General features: G+C 44.1%; 1 protein-coding gene across 1 annotated transcript in view; it reads right to left on the reverse strand.

The window, feature by feature from the left end:
* Positions 1-17,343, reverse strand: part of NUP155 (nucleoporin 155) — a 55,067-nt gene that overhangs the window by 14,017 nt on the left and 23,707 nt on the right. The window contains exons 16-23 of the mRNA XM_061608430.1: positions 16,218-16,306; positions 10,587-10,649; positions 10,354-10,504; positions 9,178-9,244; positions 6,989-7,107; positions 3,450-3,553; positions 2,471-2,604; positions 1,844-2,035 (exon numbers count right to left, since the gene is read on the reverse strand). Coding sequence (XP_061464414.1) covers positions 1,844-2,035; positions 2,471-2,604; positions 3,450-3,553; positions 6,989-7,107; positions 9,178-9,244; positions 10,354-10,504; positions 10,587-10,649; positions 16,218-16,306 — 919 coding nt within the window. The remainder of the gene's footprint in view (positions 1-1,843; positions 2,036-2,470; positions 2,605-3,449; positions 3,554-6,988; positions 7,108-9,177; positions 9,245-10,353; positions 10,505-10,586; positions 10,650-16,217; positions 16,307-17,343) is intronic.

Below are 17,343 nucleotides of genomic sequence, written 5' to 3' on the forward strand. Positions count from 1 at the left end.
GAAAGAGAATGGCCACCTTTTGTTCCCCTAATCTGGGGAAGACATACGAGGATCCCTGTTCCCCTTCTTCCCACTGCCCCTCCTGGTGAGCCTCCTTTGGAGGGTCTAGCTGGAGGGAGGCCATAGCTTTTGAAATCAAAACAGGGTAAGAGTCAGGAGAATGCAGTCTCTTATGCACTGGACGGAGTGGAGGAAATCCTCTCCCAACAGCTTCCCCTCTTCCTTCTCTGAATCTGAATCAGAGGATGACTGGAGGGGAGCCCTCCTCTAAGGAGTCTGAACTAAGGGAAAGTCACTCAGGTTGGATCCTGGAGCTGGACTGTCTTTTCCGCTTATACCTTGTGAGGCTTGGGCTTCTGGAAGGTGTCCCTTCCTTTGTTCTTCCCCCTCCCTCTCTCTGGACTAGCCTCTGAGGAGGACAGGGAGGGGGAAACAGAGGAGAAATGAGAATGGCAGTGGGACCTAGAGTGTTTGAAGCCTTTGTGCACGCGGGTCCAGCATTTGGCTAAGGCAGTGCCTGCCTCCCTCATTACAGCCTTGTTAAGCCAGGCCAACATGACTGCCGAGGTAGGGGGCTTCTCAAGGTGGCATGACTTTTGCCTGATGGAGTCACATGGGCTTCCTCCCCTCCCCCCAGCTGAGTTAGAAGGGAGCTGGGAAAACTAAATTATTTCAGGCGGGGAGTCTAACATGGTGCCCACCACTAAAGCAAGAGTAGCTAAGGGATTGCCTAACTGAGAATTAGATTCCCCCCTCTCCACTCAGGGACCAGTCATCTTCTCTGGCCATGGCCTGAAGCCAGAAAACAGAGCAATAGGAAGCTGAGGTGGGCGGTGCCCCCCCATTAGGAGCAGCTGTACCTGTAAAGATGGCAAGGCAGAGGCGGGTCTCTAGCTCAAGAGGAGACATGGCTAGCAAGGGACCAGTCCCTGCTCCTCCCCAGCAATGCTCCAGGAGGGATTTCCCTCTCCTTGGGATCATAGAGAAGCATTCCATGGAAGGACCACAGGGGGAAGTGCAGGACCAATCACGGCTGCTGCGTCCACGCACTTCCCGCACCTTGTAGAAGCAACCCCTCTCTTCTTTTCTTCAAACTGTACTATTTCCTGACAGGTGGGGTACTGAGAGAGAGGGAGGGAGAGAAAGTTTGCAGTTGAAGAAGAATACTCTTTTGCAAGAGTAAAAAGCAACTAAACTATCCCTGAATCCCTTAAGGGGACCCAGGAGAAAAAGGGTGACTCTGTTGCTTGCTGAAGGCAGAGTCAAGAACTGAAGAGGAGAGGAAGGTTTCCTCCTCCTTCTGGCTGGCCATCAACCAAATTCTCTTCTCGAGTGCTGACTCTGCCTCCAGGAGGAATTAACCCATTCCTGTCTGCTTCACTTCTCCGCTGACCGAGAAATCAAAGTCTTCATTATTCATTTGAGCTAGGGCCACTTCTTATACTGAACATCCGATGGAAAGCCAATGCCCACAATAGTTTTGCAATGCATGTTGAAATGGAGGCTGATGCATATCTTACACGTAATGAAGTCAACAAATCCATCTGCTTTCTGCACAGAAGTGATTTTTTTGTGTAGGAAATTATTGTTGTACTAAGCAGACCCCGTATTCTTCTGTAGACACTCATGATATAACACTTAACTTTCAAACAGTTAAGGAAGATCACACAAGTTTAATTTTAAATACTTTTCAGTGACAGTGTGTGACTTTTAACACCTTTTTTGCATGCATATTATTAGCACAGAATGATACAATATAAGTCTCACAAGATGTGGCAATGGCACTTTACAGCAAACACACAACCAACAAAAATACTCTCACTTATATTCCTTACTACCATACCTTGGAACAAACAGCATCATCTGTGCTATAAAGCAGTGGGCAGATGTCTTGTAAATGTGAACTGATCCCATCAACAGCAGCATGGTCTCTGATGTAACAGTTGATAAGAGAGGCAATAAGGGCCCCAGTTAGCTCTTTGTCTCTAATTACCAAGTCCCTGAAAGTAGTAACTTTCAGAAGTTCTTGGAGCTCCTAAAGAAAAAGCATATCCACAATTTTTACTGTTTACATTTCTGAAAACATCCTGCTGCATATACATTACAGTAACAAGAAGCCACCAAGGAGAGCATGATTTAGAGCACTGTTATCTTTTCAAAATCTGTATAACATTAAACTAGTTTAAATGCTAAGAAAGAAGTGCACAATCTGCCAACCATCCTCTTCTATATTTGTGTAAAACTCTATTTCAATAAATAAAAATAAGTACACAAGTCCACCACAATTTAAAATTATTTTAGTACTTTATCTTTAAAAATAAATGGTGAGGCATTCTGAAGTGTTTAGAAGATTACAAAACATTTAAATGTTACCTATTGGCCAAAAGATCACAGTAGAAATGATCCGCTTTTAGCAACAAAAGCTCTTACATTTTCCAGGCCAAGAAGCTAAGAGTGCCCTGACACATACCTTCTGAAGTTCACCTACAACAATACTGAATTGATGCTCACAAAGAAGCTTCCACAGTGCCAAAGCTTGGAAGGTTTTCCGAACAAGCTGCTGGATGCCTTGCAGGGAGGCCTTCTCTGCTAATTGTGCCTCTGCTGCAAAATTGAAAGGAACTCTGCTAAATTACAAATGATGTATGTCCCCTGCACTTGGCATTCGCACAAGTGAGTATGTAAAGTATTATATGTTTTCACAAAATCTTTTCAAGAAAGCACCAGAATCAAAGAACTGTGTGGCCCGAAGGAATCTCTAGGCCCATCTAGTTCCCACCCATTCCCCACTAGGAAGGATTCACCAGGTTTAATCCATCTCTAATGTGGCAATGCAGTAACTTTGAAAAAGAACTCTTATTACCAGGCTGGCTTGTCAGACTTTAACTTAAAGCTGCATTCCACTGGTACAGGTAGGGTTCAGATCATTTGAGTATGTTATCAAGCCTATACATTACATATCCCCAATTACATGATATATACTAACACCAACATGAACACATCACCATGGAGACATGATATTCTGTGATCTTGAACACAGAGTCATGGCATGCCATGGAAAAGCTGAACTGTACTCTTATTACTACAAAATTTAGCAAAAGCTTACTGACTCCTAATTTGGGCTCAAAATATTTTTTCTTTTTTTAAATGACACCAAATACAATAGTTGTGTAGCCAGAATCACCAAAATGGTTACAGATTATTTTTGTTATTTCTGACAAATATCTGCTGATAACCCATTTTCTCTAGATTATCTCTGCAGCAAATTTATGGAGAGGTATCTATCACTATCCATTATTAACAACCAGCCCCTCTCTTTGGAAGATTGACAATTCTCCTCCAAATATTCACTGTCTGCTGTTAAAGGTAGAAAGAACTTGTCCTTCTGGGTTTTTCTGTCAAAAAACTTATGTTTAAAAAGAGAAAATAAAAGTGAGCTGATTCTTTACCATGAAACTTCCTCTGGAGCTCTTGCTGCAGTTGCTGAGAACTTCCACCATCAGACCGCATGAATCCGAGTAACCGCTGCTGCAGGTTAGCTGGAGTGGCAAGACTTTTTCATGAAAAATAATAAAAGTATACAGTGTATTAACAGGTTTTTGGGCCCATCATGTGCCCAATGCACAATAGCAAAAAATGGTTTAGATGGCTGGACCTGTTCATTGTATTACCAGGGAGCTCAGCTTTGCCATCATTCTGAGTATCCCTCAAAGAAACATGACTGGTTATCTTGATTTTGCCTGGGAAAGGCCATCTGACAGGAAGGCTTAGGGACAAGAAAGTTCTAGTTTGTATTTGCTAACCTCCAATTATATTGGTTAATGCGAACTTCTACATGCAAATGCCTTCTTCATCATCAACTTTTAACTTAATTAAACCTTCCACAAGCCCACCTTAAATCTGATTCTCTCAACTGCAACAACGAAACACATTTAAAGCAGTGTCGCTGCCAATCAAGCCATTCAAACTGGAAGCAGCACAGAAACCATCACCCATAGCAACTCCCAGTTACCTTTCATTCCTTTACTTACAGTAAGGCTCCCCAGTTAGATTTTACTATTCAAGTCTTGGGCATGCTTTCAAAGGGTCCATTTTATAGGTCAGGAGGATAACTCTGTGAGACACTTAAAGGTGCTCCAACCCTTTGGTTAGCTTGGCTCCCTTTCTTCTGCTCCCTAGTACTTCCTTTATCTCCTCCAATTCTGCTGTTTTCAACTTAATTTAGTAAGAGGCCTTAAAAAAATCAATTCCTCTATACTCATCCCTTCCAAAGCTCTGTTCAAGGAAGCCTCACAATATTAGACTTCAGGACCTGTAAGACTTCAAATGTCCCAGACCCCCCAGGAACTCAGGCAGATGACCTCTGGATTCCCCCCCTCCCCACGCACTACCTTTTATCAAACCTAGGAGAGGGCTCCTGCTGGGAGGAAGGGTGGGATATAAATTGAATAATAAATAAATAAATTATAATTAATAATAATAATAATAAATAGGGCCACTTTTCTTTCCTTCTAAATCTGCCCTATTCTTCTTCCTCTCATTTCTGAGTTTAGCCATGCTGCTGCCAGCAGTTACTGCTTATTTCCCCTCTTCTTACCAATTAGGCTCTGTTTCTTTATTTGGCGCCTCACATTGGCCCCTTCTTCCATATTTGGCTCTTCCTACCTCAGCCTACCAGAACTATAATTGGAAGCTAAAATGATGAAACTGAGATCATCATACTTTTGACACATAATGAGAGGACGTGATCCACTGGAAAAGACAATAATGCTGGGAAAAACAGAAGGGAGTAGAAAAAGAGGAAGACCAAACAAGAGATGGATTGATTCCATAAAGGAAGCCACAGACGTGAACTTACAAGATCTGAACAGGGTGGTTCATGACAGATGCTATTGGAGGTTGCTGATTCATAGGGTCGCCATAAGTCATAACTGACTTGAAGGCACATAACAACCTCAGTCTACCCCAGGTATAAACAGCATGCTAGTCAAATTTAGATGCTGCTTGCTTAACCAACCTTCCTTCATTCTGTAAACAATCTACATATTATTTATTTATTAGATTTATATCCCGCCTTCCTTCCAATAGGAGCCAGTACAGAGTAATCAGTATTTCATCTTTTGGAACAAAATTGCATATTCTATTGAATTCTTTTGTTTAGTATGACAGTACTAATTCCTCTACCCCCTCCTCTGCCCTCATAGTCTAGTGCAAAGTGTAACCTCCCCAAGGCACACTGTGATTCTGAGCTAAAGATCTCATTACATGTGTCAGTTGACTTCACATGTTCACATGCATATAGCTAAGTAGGCCTGGGGTTGCCAGGTTCATGGCCTGAGACTGATCCTGTATCTTTAGGAGAAAAGAAAGTCAGGCAAGTGCAGGTGTTCTTGCAACTCTGTAATGGGAAAAACCACAAGGTGGAATTCTCCCTTCCCACTGCACAACTTTTAAAGATACAGAAGACCTCTTGGTTGCCAGGCCCAGCCTCTTGGCTGACCTTCTCTTCTCCTAAAGATACAGGATCAGTCTCAGGCCATGGACCTGGCAACCCTAAGTAGGCCACATGTGCCAAGTAATATTCAAGACCTGAAGTCTCCCATAGGGCTTTGCCCTCCCCCTCCCTGATTGTGAGACCTGAGTTAAAATACACTGGGCATTATTAGGGAGCTATTCTGGGTGAGGAACCTGGCATAAGTTGGTTTAGTACCCAGGACCTGAGCATTGGTTGGGTAGTGAAGAGTCCCTTTTTGGATTCCCAAACTTCTCATTTGCGGCTTCCGAAGATTGTAAGTGCTGGTAGCTACTCCAGAAGGCAACATGTGACTGAAAACTGGCATTAGTTTTATTTTGTAAGTTGCTGTGAAAATCTTCCATTAGTCAGTGCAGTGTCAAATATTAGAAATAATGTATCAAATATACTTAAGACTGTCAAGAATGCCTGGTTTGCCAATAAAGATGGTTCTATGGCAGGTAATTGTGGGGGAAACGTCTGAATTAGGACCTCTAGAAGGCCATCAGACTGTCAGTTTCCACAGCTGAATCCAATTAATTAGGCAGTTAGTGAGAACACCTGCTTATCAGCTTGAGCTTGGTACCTCAAGGCCACAGGTTTGGGAAGCTTCGAGGAACTGTGCACTATTAGGCTCTGGATGATTTCATCATCATAAAGTCCTCTGATTGGCTAATTAATTCCTGGCTGTTGCCAGGCTTTCCCCCCAATAAAAGTAGAACTAAGATTGGCGGTTGGGTTCCCCAAAGTTCCTTTAGTATTACCTGATGTTGGGGTTCCATCTTACTATTACTATCCAGGCCACACATCTCTGGGCAACATGTGGAACCATGAAGTTATTCTGCCTGTCTTCCTATTACGTGTGAGTACAGAATAGGGTAGGCAGATTTGTTCCTGTGATTGAACTCTCTGTATTTTTTTTAATTTTACCTAACTTTCTGGGTGTTTGGTTTAAGGAACTATTTTTGCTGCTATATTTTTGCACATAATTTTATTTTAATAAAGACTACCTCTTATTTATCAGTGTGTGTTCACTGCAGGGGAATTTTGGCTCTGAATCTAGCACCTTGGCCATTTAGCCAGAGACTGCCATATAACAGGTATTTTGCCTTAAGGCAACAAGACAAGGAGTGCATCTTTGGCTTTTGGCTTTTAGAATCCTTGGCAGGTCTATTTCTGGCACTTTGGGTTTCCCCTTGTGTTTCCCCTTGGCCCAGAGTGGGTGTCCAGGTTTAAGGGGTGGTGTCTCTTTAACTCTTCCCTGGTAAGGGAGGCATGGGTTGTGCCTGGCTGGGACCAACTGCTGTGGATTTGGGAGTTGACCCCCCAGCAGAGTTCTTCACAAAGACCATAAAAATCCATCCATAAATATTGGAGATACATGGATTTTCTTCATTAAGTTGAACTTCTGTACCAATGATCTGTACAACACAACGGTCAAAGTAACAACCACCACTGCTTATTTTATTTTCTTACCTGGGATTTCTAAGGGCTGCTACTGTTGCAAATTGTGAATTCCTATCCAAAAATTCCTGTAGCCCTTTTAGTTCTTGTAGTACAGATTCTAACACTTGTGGTGGGACACTGCTTTCAACCTAAACAAGAAAGAGGTTAACTGAAATGAACATATGTGAAATTATCCATTTAGAATTATCACAAACTTCTGTTCTTGGAGGTTCTGGAGTGGGGCAGTCTTGATGGTTGGGAAGTGCCTCCTCTGGTAACCAGGCTAAGTCATTGTCAGGAAATGATGCCATCAGGGTAGGTACTTCCCCTCAGGCCCCAGACCAAGCCAGGACATGAAAGCATCCCTGTAACCTATAACTACACACTAAATATACCATTTCAGTTTCAACACTTTGGGGGAATACAGTGCACAACACAGAAAAAAGGTCCACCACAGCCAAGAACCAAATGTTGATCCTGGACACACTTGGAGAATCTCTGGACAGTTGAGCAAGATGTGCCACAGCCTGCTACCATTGTAGTTGCTTCTTGTCCAGCTAATCTTTCCCAGCTCAAAGGTGAGGAGAAAAGGTGGTTGGGTGAAGCCCCTATAAAAGCAATCAGTTTAACTTTGTGGCTGATGTCCTGCTCTCCTGCCTTCTTCAGAGCACAGGAAAAAACAACACTCTACTCTCAGCTGGGGAGAAGAGGCTACTTGTGCTCCTGTTGGCTCCTGAAAAATTGCTTGAAGTGCTTTGCAAAAACCTTTTCAGTGGAAATCAGACAGGAGAAGAAGAGAAGGACCACAAGCTCCTCCTTTTCCTGCTCTATGAATATGGAACTGCAGAGGCAGTCATTCATTACCCGGAGGGCAGAGACAGAGGCCTACTTTCTAGATGCCTTTGAACCAATTTTGTGGAACTCTGAACAAGCTCTGAGAAACCCCTTTGGTCTGATTACCAGACAGAAGCAGTCTGGGGCCTAAAAGGAAGTATCTTTCTTGATGGCTTCATTTCCTGACATCAGACTTGCTTTCTTACTAGAGGAGGCGCTTCCAATAATCAAGACTGCCCTATCTCAGAATCTCCAGAGAAACACATTTGACAACAGATAAACAGAATCCACATCTATATTTATATAAGGAAGAACAACTGCTTTTCTGTGTTTACACAATCTGAAAAATCGAGATAAAGCTGCTCCTAGACTGCTCTACTTCAAGAATGTAGGTAGTGGGACAGGGTTGCATATTTGAATACTGTGCCCCTTTGCCCACTAAAATTCCTTTCACATAGAAAATTAACAGATGGATAGGCTGAACTCGCCTTTCTCCCAAAATTGCAGTTTTTGTTTGTATGTTTGTTTTGAGCTCTGCAAGAGGGAGAATTCAAACTTGCAACCACCAACACTGGCACCTTGAAGTGCGACATTCTAGGAAACATATCACTTGATTATTCAAAATTAGGCTACTAGCATTTCAGGAAGAGGACTGGCTGAACCCTGCTGCTCACAAACTTTTTTTTTTAATCTGAAGGAAATTGGATGTAGGGGGTAGCATTCAAGGATGCAACTTGCTACCCATCTTCATTACCTGCAGTCTGACATGAGACAGTCAAGGAAAAGCTTTATCCTTCAATTCAACACTATGCATAAACTGGACTTAAAAAGGCTTGGACTTACTACTCATAGTCCCTCCCCCAGCAACTCTGAATAAACCTATACTCAGAATGGAATAATGATGTGACAAATTTTCCTCTACTTCACACTGATATCAAAGTAGACCAAGGGTTACAGTCACCTCTGCTGATTCATCCTGATAGTAAGGCCCAGCCAAACTCATTAAACCTAATGGCATAAAAGATAATTATGGAGACGAGAAAGGTAACACTTCCATTCTAAACCATCTTCTGAAATGAGGAAAATAACCATGCATGTCTTATGCAGTGTGGTGCTTTGTGATGGCATACTGACCCCCAGTCACCATGTTATCAGCATTGCTTGTCAATATGGCAAGAACAATCAGGCTATCAGGAAGATCCAATCATGGACAAAAACAAAATTCAGAAAAATCTGCAAACCACAAACTAGAAACAAAAGATCTTATATCCTACAATTATTTCCTACTTATACAGACATCAACATTTGTATTAACCCCCTCTCCAACTACAATGGGAACTTCATATAAGATTCCAAAACAGCCTTTAATACCCATCAACACTTACAGCTACAACTTCTCGATTGCCACTCTTGAAAACTCTCTCCACAACTATACTTCCATCCCAAATGTTTCTGGAAAGCATCAAAATACAATATTGATGTTGTAATCATCAGTCCACCAGGCAAATTTTCACAGCATAAAGAGCCAGTTCATTCTCATACCCCTCCCCCAAATTCTGCTGGAATTCATTGCAAATATACTGATGTTTGCACTGAAAGATTGATCATGCATTCATCAATAACAACACTGTTTGTATACGTGTATATGTGTGTAGTACCATTTATTTTAAAAAAACAGCCTCTCTTATTTATAGACAGTCTTTCTGTACAACTTGGACAGCTGTGTCTTTCTCCTCCTTTGCTCTATACAGGCATCCATTCCTAAGCATTATTAAATTCATACTCCTGGTTCATGTAGAAACAATATAGGAACTCTTGTGTTTTTCTCCACTTGTTACCAAAATACAAACAACTGTAGCTATTATAACTGTATCATTCAGTTGATTATTGTGAGTAGGAGCTACCAACATGGAGAAGCCCTTCTGTAACTTAGGCTGTAACGTGGACTTGTCTTGAATCATTTTACTGGACTGTCATATTTGCAATCATAAAACCAACAACTGTACAAGCAGCTTTGAGTATTTGATTCAGCTTGCCATAATACAGGGAAAAGTAAAACTGTCACTTCCACTAAAAGATATTACAGGCAATGAAAAACAGGAAAGATAGAATATAGTGGGCTGCCTAATTTATAAGTATATTGTTTATATTCTTGTGCCAAAAATATAACCTAAAACTACAAACAGATGGAGCTTTCAGTGTTCTATGCTTTCTTTTAAAACTACAATACTTTCCATTTTTAATAATATAAACACCATGAGCCAATTTGTATATACAACACTAAACCATGATTTAGCATTAGAAGGATGTGCCACATTCCCTGCCCCTCCTCTTGATTCTCCTCTGCAAGGAGAACACTGGAAACTTCCACTTCCATTTTAGATTTAACCACAGCTGTGTGTGTTGTGAATCCTGGTTAATTTTAACCAAGATTAGTGGAAAAATATCAGCTTTGTAAACCACAGTTTGAAGTTTGTTGCTTCTACTAACCACAGTTTAAAATAAACCACATTTGTCAAGTTAGAACAACTTGTACACTTGCATTTCTATGAATAACTTACCCTATAATCCGAGAGAAATATATGCAGATGCCATTGTGCTTTCCAGAAAACACTATCTCGGGACACATCATGCCACCTAGTGAAGCACCAGGCTGAGACATGTGACTGCCTGAAATGAATACTGGAGTTGACATAGCAGGAGGCTTTAAACCTGGAATATCAAAACATTTTTTTTAATAAAAGCAACATTATAAACACTAGAATAACATATATAAGTAATAAAAAGGAAATACCTTGGGCTGGTGTTGCCAAAAAACTTGGATTAGGGTAGGGGCTACCAGCAGGCATAGGGGAACCTAACAGAAGAGCAATGCATACTATAAAGCAACCATTTTCTGGCAATAATCTGAACACAACTTTAAGAGATTACAACATAAAACCAGAGAATTGTGTAGACTTTGGGGGGCATCATATTCTGAGGGATTCCTGAATGCGCTGGGTGATTTGGAGCTAACTGAAAGCCGCCCAGTCGAGACCCTGGTGATGGAGTGGAATAGGGAGATCACCAGGGCTATAGACCGGGTGGCTCCGAAACGTCCTCTCCCCCTGAATAGAGCTCAGACCGCACCTTGGTATACATCACAGTTGCGGGGCCTGAGACAGGAGGTGAGACGACTAGAACGCCGGTGGCGGAAATCTTGCACTGAAGACGATTGAACACTGGTTAGAGCGGCAATAGCGGCCTACCAGCGGGCAACAAGGGCAGCAAAGAGACGATTCTTTGCTGCCTCTATTGCGTCGGCAGAGTGCTGTCCCAGGAGGTTGTTCCAAGTGGTCCGAAGCCTGGTTGGTCCAGTTGCTCAGGAACCTATGGAGCACTCTAAAGCCTCCTGCGACACATTTGCGAAACACTTTGCTGACAAAATCGAACGCCTGAAGAGCACGCTTCCGTACGCCGTGGCTACAGATAGTGGGCCAGAGTCAGCCAGTTGCATTCCGGTCTGCTGGGATCAGTTTCAGCCTCTTCCCTCTGAGGAAGTGGACAAGGTGTTCTCTACTGTGAAACCAACCACTTGTTTGCTTGATCCTTGCCCTTCGTGGCTCATCATGAGTTGCAAAGAGAAACTGGACGAAGGGATCAAGGCAGTGGTAAATGCGTCCTTAGAAGAAGGTGCAATGCCATTAGCCCTCAAGGAGGCAGTAATAAAGCCCGTCCTAAAAAAGTCCTCCTTGGATCCCCAAGAATTTAACAACTTCCGTCCAGTCTCTAATCTACCATTCTTGGGCAAGGTGATTGAGCGAGTGGTGGCCAATCAGTTACAGACACACTTGGATGAAGCAGATTATTTAGATCCTTTCCAATTGGGCTTCAGGAGTGGACACGGAACTGAAACAGCCCTTGGTCGCTCTGGTGGATGATATGAGGAGGGCATTGGATAGGGGAGAACGTACATTCCTTGTCCTCCTCGATCTCTCAGCGGCTTTCGATACCGTTGACCACGGTATCCTTTTAAACCGCCTGGAGGGATTGGGAATAGGGGGCACTGTTTTACGGTGGTTCCGTTCCTATCTCTCCGGCAGGTGTCAACGGGTAGCATTGGGGGAGGTTTCAGACCCTTGGCCTCTCAATTGTGGAGTGCCACAGGGTTTTATCCTCTCCCCCATGCTATTCAACATCTATATGAAACCGCTGGGAGCTATCATCAGGAGTTTTGGGCTGCAGTGTCACCAATATGTGGATGACACTCAGCTCTATCTCTCATTTAAGTCCTCACCAGAGGCGGCTGTGAATACCTTGTCTAAATGCTTGGAGTCCGTAAGTGGATGGATGGGAGAGAACAGGCTGAGGCTGAACCCTGACAAGACTGAGGTGTTGCTTGTGGGTGATAAGAGAAGGCTGGGAGATTTAGACTTGGTACTTAATGGGGTGAGATTACCCCTGAAAGACCAGGTCCATAGCCTAGGGGTCATTCTTGACTCCCAGCTGTCCATGGAGGCTCAGGTTTCGGCAGTGAGCAGCTTGGTATCAATTACATCTGATACAAATGCTACGACCCTTCCTTCCTGTACACCTGCTCCCACGAGTGATACATGCCCTGGTCTCCTCTCGCTTAGACTACTGTAATGCGCTCTATGTGGGGTTACCCTTGAAAATGGTCCGGAAATTGCAGCTGGTATAAAATGCGGCGGCACGCTTGATAAAGCAGAGCCGTCGCCGGGATCATATCACCCCAGTGTTGATCGATCTACACTGGTTACCAGTTGTTTACCGGGCCCAATTCAAGGTGTTGGTATTGACCTTTAAAACCCTATACAGTTTCGGCCCAGTTTACTTGAAGGACCGCCTCCAGTATCACCAATTATGCCGCCTAACGAGATTTATTTATTTATTTATTGTGCTTTTATACCTCCCTTTAGCAATAAGCTCTCAGGGCGGTGTACAACAATAAAAACAGGTTAAAATACAAGTGAGTATAAATAAAATGCACTATAAAACATATGTGAAAACAAGATTGCAACAAAAAAAATTAAAATTAACATTTGAAATTTAAAATTTAAATTTAAAAAGCCTGGGCAAAGAGGTAGGTCTTTACCTGGCGCCGAAAAGATAACAAAGAAGGCGCCAGGCGTATCTCATCAGGGAGGTCGTTCCATAATACGAGGGCCACTACTGAGAAGGCCCTAGTTCTAGTTATTGCTCTCCGGGCCTCGCTATGCGTTGGAACCCGGAGAAGGGCCTTCGACGTCGAGCGCAGCGAGCAGGTAGATACCTAGCGGGAGAGGCGTTCCGCCAGGTATTGCGGTCCAATGCCGTTAAGGGCTTTATAGGTAAGAACCAACACTTTGAATCTGGCCCGGAAACATATTGGTAGCCAGTGCAGTTGGGCCAGAATAGGTGTTATATGGTCAAATTTCTTTGTCCCAGTAAGAACTCTGGCCGCAGCATTCTGCACCAGCTGAAGTTTCCAAACCGTCTTCAAAGGTAGCCCTACGTAGAGTGCATTACAGTAATCCAATCTAGAGGTTACCAGAGCATGGATAACTGTGGCGAGGTTCTCCCTGTCCAGGTAGGGTCGTAGTTGGGCCACCAGCCGAAGCTGGTAGAACGCATTCCGTGCCACCGAGGCTACCTGAGCCTCCAGTGACAGGAGCGGATCTAATAAGACCCCCAAACTACGGACCTGCTCCTTTAGGGGGAGTGTAACCCCGTCTAGGGCAGGTCGGACGTCAACCATCTGGGCAGAGAGCCCCTCCACCAACAGCATCTCAGTCTTGTCAGGATTGAGTCTCAGTTTGTTAGCTCTCATCCAGTCCATTATCGCGGCCAGGCAGCGGTTTAGTACATCAACAGCCTCACCTGAAGAAGATGAAAAGGAGAAGTAGAGTTGTGTATCATCAGCATATTGCTGGAAACGCACTCCAGATCTCCTTATGACCTCACCCAGCGGCTTCATATAGATATTAAAGAGCATGGGGGACAGAACTGAACCCTGCGGGACCCCATATTGGAGTACCCAGGGATTCGAGTAATGCTCCCCAAGCACCAACTTCTGGAGACGATTCTCGAGACAGGAGTGCAGCCACTGCCAAGCAGTGCCTCCAACTCCCAAATCCGCAAGACGCCCCAGAAGGATACCATGGTCGATGGTATCAAAAGCCGCTGAGAGACCCAGGAGAACCAACAGAGTTACACTCCCTCTGTCTTTCTCCCGGCACAGGTCATCATACAGGGCGACCAAGGCTGTTTCTGTACCAAACCCCGGCCAAAAGCCCGATTGAAATGGATCTAGATAATTAGTTTCGTCCAAGAGAGCCTGGAGTTGGCGAGCGACCACACGCTCTAAAACCTTGCCCAGGAATGGAACATTTGCTACCGGTCTATAGTTGTCAAGGTTTTCAGGGTCCAAGGAGGATTTTTTTAGGAGCGGTCTCACCACCGCCTGTTTGAGGCAGGGTGGTACCACTCCCTCTCATAAAGAGGCATTGATCACCTCCTTGGCCCATCCAGCTGTTCCATTCCTGCTAGCTTTTATTAGCCACGAGGGGCAAGGGTCCAGAGCAGAAGTGGTCGCCTGCACCTGTCCAACCACCATGTCCACATCCTCGAGCTGTACCAACTGAAATTCATCCAATAAAACAGGACAAGACTGTGCTCTGGACACCTCATTAGGTTCAACTGTTACAATATTGGAGTCAAGGTCCCGGCGGATGTTCATGATCTTGTCTTGGAAATGTCTCGCAAACTCATTACAGCAGGCTATTGATGGTATTATTGCGTTCTGAGGACCAGAGTGTAAAAGTCCCCGAACAACTTTATAAAGTTCCGCTGGGTGGTTAGAAGATGACTGAATGGAGGCAGCAAAGTACTGCTTCTTCGCTGCCCTCACTGCTTTCACATAGAGCTTGGTAGAGGCCCTCACAAGTGCAAGATTACATCCGTCGGGAGTTCGTCTCCATTTGCACTCAAGCCGTCTCCTTTCTTGCTTCATCACTCTGGGGTAAACCACGGAGCCACTTGAGCTCTGCAAAGGAGAGGGCGCACTGGGGCTATCGTGTCAGCTGCCCGGGTCATTTCTGTATTCCACAGATTGACCAGGGTTTCGACAGGAGCGTCAGTTTTATCAGCCGGAAAACTCCCCAGAGCCTTCTGAAAACCCTCAGGATTCATTAGTCTCCGGGGGCGGACCATCTTAATTGGTCCTCCACCCTTGCAGAGGGAAGAAAACATTGTGAGTCTAAACCTCAAGAGGTGGTGATCTGTCCATGACAAAGGAATAGATGTAAAATCCCTCACTCCCAGATCACCATCCCCCAATCCAGTGGCAAAAATCAAGTCTAGAGTGTGCCCCAAAATGTGCGTAGGGCCAGTAGCAAATTGAGACAGCCCCATGGCTGTCATGGAGGCCATGAAGTCCTGAGCCGCCCCAGACAAAGCGGTCTCGGCATGAATGTTGAGATCCCCCAATAGCAAAAATTTGGGGGATCGCAACACCAAACCTGCGACCACCTCCGTCAGCTCACAAGACCTTCTCTAGGTCCCACCGGTGAAAACAGCTAGGCTGGTGCGGACCAGAGAGAGGGCATTCTCGATCGTGGCCCCCACCCTCTGGAACTCGCTTCCTTTTGACCTCCGTCATGCCCCCTCCCTGATGGGTTTTCGCAGAGCCATAAAGACCTGGCTATTCAGGCAGGCCTATGGGATTTCTGAGGGGGATTAGTTTTTATGGTATTACTGATGGTTTTAGTTGAATTGATGCTGATGTTGTGTTTTTGTTGATTATGTATTATTTTATATTGTACTGAATTGTTGTATTGGATTGTTGTACGTCGCCCAGAGTGTCCATTTACTCGGACAGATGGGCGACTAATAAATAAAATTTATTATTATATTATTATTATTCCTATTCAATAATTATTTGCCACCCATAGCTTGCTATGAGATGAATATTCCTGGCCAGAGGGTTTACAGTTTGAGACAAACTGAAATAATTAAGAGGAATAAAGAGGACATGTCTTTGTGTCACACTAGGAAATGGGAGAAGGGAGAAGAAAAATTAAGTTTGTTCACAAATCTCTTCATTTACTGTTGTCATGATTCCAATGCTCACATGAGGAAGATATAAAAATATGACATTGAGAGGAGGGGTGTATGTTGATAAATTAATCTGCCTGCTAAAACAGTTCAAAGTACTGTGAATTTCCTGATCTTTCAGGATGAGAAGAGGATCCATATGTTCTAAGTAAATGTATTACTGAATCATAAACACAACAGTAGTGAATATGTTTTGACGTGTAGCAAGACTAAAGTTATAAGGGGAAAAAATTAATGGAATGTTATTCTAAAATAATATGTGAAAAACCCTTGCCAAAAGGTACAGATGTAACATATGAAAGTAAATGTCATAGTCACATTCACTACTTACCAGGCAGAACAGGAGAGCCCAACACAGATGCTACATTACTTGGAGGTGGTAAGATGGATGGAAACCGCATCTGTGTTTCACCACCATATCTGAGATGTACAAGATTAAAAACTCATTATAGCAACACTGCTGTCAATTTTGAGATTAGTTTCAAACAGGGTCAAACATGCAGCAAGCACGTCTTTAGGTGATTAAATTGTGAAGCATGTAAAATGCAAGCTTGCCCACTGTTTAACATTATATCCAAACCTGTCATGAATCCCATGGTATGGTCCTGGAGTGATGAGGACGAAGAGGAGACAGACTGGGACTTGGGGGAAGGCCCTAGTGACTTGTATTCAGAGGGGGTTTAGGGCAAAGGCTCCAGTGCAGTCGACAGTGACAGCTCTGCCCCTGTAACTCCAATTACAAGTGCTGAGGTGCAGCCCAATCAGGTAGCAGCCTCTTCACCTTCCCTTCATTCCCCTGCCATGTCCATCCCACCATCTCCGCCGTGCATCCTTCCTCCTGAGGAGGACCTTGCTGAAGTGTCTCTGCCGCCCTCGACTCAGACATGTAGGCTACTGTGCCAGTAGGCTCAACAGGTTCCCACAGTCCTGCTGAGGAGCACACACATGCACGCATGCTCCAGACCATGACACTTTTCTTACGCAAGTAGAAGGAGCCCGCCCACACTTACTTAAGGGGTAAGGGGGGGTGTCTAATTGCTGCGACATCTTAGCGCTGTATAGCTGTGCCTAGTTATGCCTGTAGAGATGCTGAACTCTGTGTAACCTATAAGCTGATTCATGATGCGCTCTGAACTGAAATTTTCTATTAAACCTATTAAAGAAAAGCAAGTCTTCACATCCACATCTGATTTCAGTGGGTTCAGGCAGGACAAAACCCTACACTAGTAGGTCACATTAAACCATAGTTCAGACATGGGGATCCTTCAGCCCATGGGCTAAACTAGGCCTGGCAGGGTTCTTAATTTGGCCCACAAGGCACTTTTCGACAAGCCAAGCCCACCTGCCCCACACCAGACATTGTTTGTGATGTGGCTGCAAGGGAACAATTGGGACCTTAAAGTGTACTTCCAATTGTTCTTTGTCAAGCAGGGCTTGCTGACTGCACAAATCAAGCC

The sequence above is a fragment of the Rhineura floridana genome, chromosome 1, assembly GCF_030035675.1.
Source record: "Rhineura floridana isolate rRhiFlo1 chromosome 1, rRhiFlo1.hap2, whole genome shotgun sequence".
Classification (NCBI taxonomy): domain Eukaryota; kingdom Metazoa; phylum Chordata; class Lepidosauria; order Squamata; family Rhineuridae; genus Rhineura; species Rhineura floridana.